This window comes from Leptidea sinapis, chromosome 9, assembly GCF_905404315.1.
Source record: "Leptidea sinapis chromosome 9, ilLepSina1.1, whole genome shotgun sequence".
Classification (NCBI taxonomy): domain Eukaryota; kingdom Metazoa; phylum Arthropoda; class Insecta; order Lepidoptera; family Pieridae; genus Leptidea; species Leptidea sinapis.
Window position 1 is genome coordinate 9,700,522 of NC_066273.1, and position 6,727 is coordinate 9,707,248.

Consider the following 6,727-nt stretch of genomic DNA (forward strand, 5'->3'; position numbering starts at 1 on the left):
CCATGTAAATTTTATAAAATATTGTCATCTTTCATTCTTCAGAATCATATTAAAGTTTTAATATTTGTAATGTTGTGTAAGTAGCAAGTATATATATGTATATTTATGAAATTTTTAATATCCGTTTCAATCCTCTTTCTACTTATCTGATCCTTTCCCGTGTTCCGTATCCTTTTTTAACTTAGTTTCCCAATCTTTTAATTTCCGTTATTGGCAAAAAGTAAACGCTATTGCCAAAAGAAGAAAAAAAAAAATAGTACCTAATCTGTCATCTGTCTAAATTTAAAATGTGCCTATTCTCTTTCTATTAGCTGAGACTGAGAGCACTTGTACTATAACTATATTCTTTGCTGAGGGTGAGAATACGAATATAAATAATCTTTGGTCAAGTTTGGTGAGTGCACTGAGTGGTGACATTGTGTTCGCGTTTACTCGTGTTCAGTCGTTTTGGTTTAGCTTTATTGAAAATAATAATACGAAACATGCTGTTTCAACAATCGTGAAGCCACAGTGACAGTAGTGTTTTATTATTATTTGTATGTTGATACAAAATGTATCTAATTTTATACTATTAATTTGAAACTTTATGGCAGTTTTTCTAGAAATGTAAATATTGTGTGTATTTCTTGATATTCTGACGTTCATAGTATGAATGTCGTTTAAACAAGGACACGGTTAATATAATATATCGAATAAAACTACACAATGGCCGCTCCTGGTACTAGTAACACATGCCTCAATGTCCTGTCGTGTGCTGCAGTAAACCAATTGGGCCTGAAGAGCCCTGATTTTGGTATGGCGGTAGCAGTTCCTCAACATTCTACTACGTATGATGCCCGTTCCATCTGTGGTGGTGATTCTTCTTCTGATGCACACTCTCCTGAACTCCCAAGACCTAAGGCAAGTGACAGAGAATGTCGCATCATCGCAGAAAAGCATAGACGAAGTCAATTTAATTCTGAAATAGCTCAAATGATGACTCTTTTATCAGATATAGTGCACTCTCAACGTAAAGTGGATAAGACAAGTGTCCTAAGACTTGCAGCCAATAAACTACGCAATGAACATGTATTTGGTGATTCCATAAAATGTGGTCATCTTGAGACATGGTCATCAGCTATTTTAAAGTTCTTCGATCTAGTTGGTGGTTTTATGATTGCAGTAACTTGTCGAGGAAGAATTTTTAATGTGTCTCCTAATGTCCAAGAGAAGTTGGGTTATTGCCATGTTGACCTTCTTGGTCAAGATATTTATAATTATGTTCACTGTGAAGATAAGGAAACATTAAGAAGACATATATACCCAGTTGAATTACAAACTGGTTGTGATGCCAAGCTTTTTGAGCAACATCACAATTTTAGCATAAGACTTATGCGGGCAGGAGCTAGGGCTGACCCTCCTAAGTATGAGAGGTGTCGTATAGATGGGATGCTTCGCAGGTCCGATAAAGCTACATCAAATGGTGTGGAGGATGAAAAAACAATACGGAGGCAAAGAGTCAGACATCAAAGAACATTCTCTTCTAGTGGTAATGACTTTGTTTTTATTGGTATGGTACATTTAATAACAAGCTCTTTGCCTCCACGGTTGCTACCACCATCCGCCTATTCAGAATATTGGACCAGACATTTGATAGATGGCCGAATAGTGCAATGTGACCAAAGCATCTCTCTGGCAGCTGGTTACATGATTGAAGAAGTAACCGGGACATCTGCATTTGTATTTATGCACAAAGATGATGTGCGCTGGGTTATTTGTGTACTGAGACAAATGTATGACCAGAGCAAGGAGTTTGGTGAATCTTATTACAGACTTGTATCAAGGTCTGGGAATTTTATACATATGAGAACAAGAGGTTACCTTGAAATTGATAAGGATAAAAATGTTCAAAGTTTTGTTTGCATTAATAGTGTAATAGATGAAGACTATGGTCAACGAATGATGGAAGAAATGAAGAGAAAATATTCAGTAATGGTTGACATGGACAAAAACCAAGTGGACAATAGTACAACAATTGACGACACCCCTGTCGAGCATCCTAAACGCTTAGAAAGAATTGTCAAACATCTTGTTGAGCCAGCAGTGAGTGAAACCTTTGAGCTTGTTGCTCCATCTGAGGAGAATATTATAACTGCAATTAAGAATAGTGAAAAAGTGGTGCAAAAGACTGGTGTACGGTTTGACACGCGGAAAAGGAAAAATTCTGAAGGCAGTGATAGTAATGAACATTTAAAAAAGCACAGTAGCCTATCCAGCAGCTGAAATGTTGTTGTAGAACAACATGACATTGGTGTCCTTTGAAGCAACCTGTTCAATTGTTAGTTGTAAGTTCTATTTTGAAATTGATTTATGCTTTATGTCTGTAATATGAATGTTGATATTAAATTAATTGATGAATTGCCAATTTAAGTCCATTCGGTACGAAGATTATTTTAACTATATGAGTTTTGGTTGCAAGGTTGTAGTACCTCTAGTTTAAATTTAATTGACTCTCTGGTGAATTTCTATTCTGTATTTATATACATATCTCAGTGATACTAGATCCCAATAAAGTCAGATTATTTTAGAGGCTAATGATACAATAATTCGACCGTTAGCTCAGTGATTTAGAGCACCGGCACGGAACGCCGGAGGTTGTGGGTTCGAATCCCCCATCGTTCATAAAATTTTGTTTTTCAAATTTTATTTGTGTAATACATACATATATATCGGAACTAATATCTTTACTACCTTTTACAAGTGGAAGGCTCCTTTGCACAGGGTGCCTGCTAGATTATGAATACCACAATGGCAGCTATTTCTGCCATGAAGCAGTAATGTATTAACATAAATTTGTTCAATGATAACAGATTGATGATGATAATTTTTTTTTTTATATTATAATAAGGTTTGACGAATTTACTAATCGCAGGGTGAAAATCAGTAGGATTTAACAATGAAAAGTAAACCTTTTAAATAAGTTATGATCACACAGGGCTTATCAGATCACATAACAAATTTGTGATGTGTGCAGCCGTGAAGAAAGTACTGCCACCTTTCTATAATAATCTTCATGTATGTTTCAACAACAAAATTCAATGTTAATTTGTCAAAAAAGTTTGTATTTAAATGAATGGAATTGCTCTACTTAAAACTCAGGCAGGAACAATGTAATGTATTATATTTAAGATTAAGCCAACATCATCAAAATCATGTCACTCACTTGGGTTAAAATTAAATAATCTCAGTTACTTACAATGTTTTTGCTGCAAGGAATTGGTGTTTTACCTATACCATTTTTGTTTTATTTATAAATAATAAACAAATTACATTTACAACATATTCAATATGATATATATTCTTCAGCAAACCATAAACTCATTCAAGTTTTACCGTGTACAAGGGATGTTAAAATATTGATTTTTTTTAAACCCAATTTTAATTTGCATTTTTTAAACCCAATTTTATTTTATTTTTAAAGTTAATAATAATATAATTATATTATATATATTGTAGTAAATTTGTGTACACTATTATATTGCAAAGGGTAACTGGGTTTTCTGATGATGAATAACATAAAAATTATTGATTTTCATCTCCTGCCATTGTTATTATCACTATCAGCATAGCATGAAAAAACCAAAAAAAATGTATTAGTAGGTAGCTAGCAGATATTTCAGTCTACCCTCATTTAAACTCTCAGATCATGGTAACATCATATTAATATTGCCCAATACACTTAAAAACCAAGATAGTTTTTGAAGGTAATAATACCGTAGCAAAATTATTTTATTACATTTTTATAGATTACTGTATGCGAAAAGACTTTTTCCCTGGTATTATATTGCAAAGGTTATTAAGTATTTTATGGATAATTAATTAAGTATATTATATTGTAATAGAAGAAAAAATTGTCATTAAAACGTTTTCACTTCTGTGGTCTGAAGCACACACCATATTTTATATTGTAACAGTTATTTGACACGGTTGCGATCATGTTAGTTACTCCATACATAACAATTTTGATTTTAAAAAAAACATATTCAAAAGGGAACCAGAGAGTCATTAAAGTATTTGTGGTATCTTGTTAAATGACTTGACATTTGACAATGAATTTGAATAGGTACTCTATATGATTATGTATATTTTTGGGGTACCTAAACCAAATGGGGTAGGAAATAAAATTGATGTGTGTTGAATTAAGTTTTTGTTAGTAAGTAACAATAGTTCTAATAAATATAATTGCTTGCCAAATAAATTCGTTATTAATAAGTCAGTACTTTATATACATGAATAGTGCCATGTTTCAATTGTTCGATATGGGCATGATGACAGAAGAATCAAAGAATAATAATGATTCTTTGACTAAAAAAAATGTCCTTGTTAACTGAAACATGAATGACGTTGATAACCGCTTGATGTTTTGGTATAACTTCTGAGGCGTGACGTTACAAATGACCAGCATTTTGGCGCGCATTTCGAAGTAGATTGATAAATATACAGTAATTCGCGATACAGCTTATCAAGTTGCTGAAATAAATGTATTATAGAAGAGGAATTCAAATTTTGTCATCATGCCTATTGCCAGTATGATTTCAAATCATATTTTTTTTTATTTTATAATATAGTAATTAAGTTATCTGTGGAGTATACGTTGCTTCCAAAGAGGTCGAAGATGCTCAATACTGTATCGAATTAAAGTAATACTACTAATACTACAGGTCAATGAAGAAATGTATTATTTTAACATGGTTCATATAATTCGCTGTAAAATAATACATTCATATATTTTGTGATATCATTTAAGATCAGTATTACAGTAAGCGTCTCAACACGTTATCCGTAATATTGTAGTGTTGTCCTTTTTATGCACAGTTGTGAAGACAGTGACAAACACAGAATTTGATCACTAAGTATGTACAGACAACTTGTTGAATACGGACCTTAATACGTAATCCACGATCAAGATTATTTCGTCTCTTATGCATAGTTATGGGGACAGTATAAATTGGTAGTTTAGATTTTTTAAATATCTATTTGGTACTCTGCAGACTGCAAATGAAAGGGTTGTGAATTGTGACGAGATGGGATTGTGATTATATTTAATCCGTTCATTATTCGGTAATAATATAGGAAACTGGGAATAAGTGATACACTATTGAAAACATAAATTTAGTATACTTTTTCATGTAATGTCTCTAAGCAACGAGCGAAATTGCAATGTCGCTCAGAGTTGTAGGTTCATATTTAACTATTTTAATCCATATATAAGTAAGAATATGACGCAGTATGACAGATTCTATTCCGAGATCGAACTGTTGGAGGCGTTCCGGATATAAAAATTGGATATAACATAAGACAATATTTATGCGTATCTACTGGACAAGATGTAAACTATTAAGTATTTTGTAAGAACATTGTACAACTAGAAAATCAAGTATTTTTCAAATAAAATACAAACAAAATAAAGTACAAATTGAAACTTTGTAATTCTACTTAAGAAAGAACCCTACGCCTATCGGAATTATAGTTAAACATAAATTAGTCCTGTTCTTCAGAAATACTTTCTAAACCTCACAAACTTGCCGCTCCTGTTAACGAAAAGAACCTGCAGCACAGATAGCAGGTTGATCTTAGTTGAGCTCAAACCCGAGAACTCCGGATCGAAGGATATTTTTTTTAAAGTATCTTATTTTCTACGCGACGTGACAAAGCAGTGCATAGTCTCGTCTACATCCTCTCTCGTCGTTTCTAACTTGCTGGCCTCGATCATATCCGCCCAGTTTGATGACATCGCCTCGACCGTCCCTGTCTTGAGCGTTCGGCTTCTTCGAAATTTCGGCCACGTCAATAGGCGCCGCAACCTCACACCGTGGTTGGTGTAAGACTGGTGTGTCGCCGATTAATTATGGGCTGACGTTAAGCGCGAGAGTAACTAACATTCAGCTTAGCATTCCAAACGCTGATAAATCTTTGTGAAAAAAAAACTGAAAGTATAAAGAAGCAACACAAGGTATCAGATATTCCCAGTTTCCCAGAGTAGTTACTATTGGTATGGTGTATGGTGATGCAGGCGAATGTTATATAATGGTGCGTCAACGAAACGAGATCTGACTTTGTATTTGTAATAAATGTATATTATATGAGGTAGCTTATTCATCCATAATTGTCATACATACCTTTTCATTTATAAAACTGGACATTAATTATTGTTTTCATCAAATCATCATCGTAAAGTAAATATTACAATCTACAAATTGGGCTTCTGTCTAAGGCTGAGATCTATACGAGAGCATACTTAGACTTTACTCACGTAATACTTAGCTGAGTGTAAGCTCTGTATAATCTTTGATTTCTTTTTTATAGTCATTTGACAGCTGAAATTATGCCGACTTAAGGCGAAGAGTAAGCAGAAAACACGCAAACATGGTGTTTTTAGACAAGTTTTGTGGTGAAAGTATAGCATTTCGAGCTATGAACACTACTTAATCCTGTTACACATATCCTTAAGTCTTATTTGTAGGTTGCTAATGCTTGCTGTTGGTTATAGTTAACACTGCCGAGCCTTTTTGAACTACCACTTTTCTTTGTGAAGTTAAACAAGTTTTTTGGCATGGCGTGACGCATTTTTTGGTACTTCTCTCAGAAAAGTTATTCTTATAGCTTGTACTTTTTGGTGTAGGTTCATTTATTCAGATTAGTAGTGAATAACGACGATCGTAAGTATATAAACTGTTTTCCACCCAAG

At 33.4% G+C, this 6,727-nt stretch overlaps 1 protein-coding gene across 1 annotated transcript; it reads left to right on the forward strand.

Moving 5' to 3' along the window:
- Nucleotides 1–333: 333 nt before the first annotated feature.
- Nucleotides 334–6,125, forward strand: LOC126966235 (aryl hydrocarbon receptor nuclear translocator-like protein 1). Its single transcript, XM_050810195.1, has one exon. It carries the CDS (start codon nt 706–708, stop codon nt 2,260–2,262), a length of 1,557 nt encoding a protein of 518 aa, XP_050666152.1. The 5' UTR covers nt 334–705; the 3' UTR covers nt 2,263–6,125.
- Nucleotides 6,126–6,727: the final 602 nt, after the last annotated feature.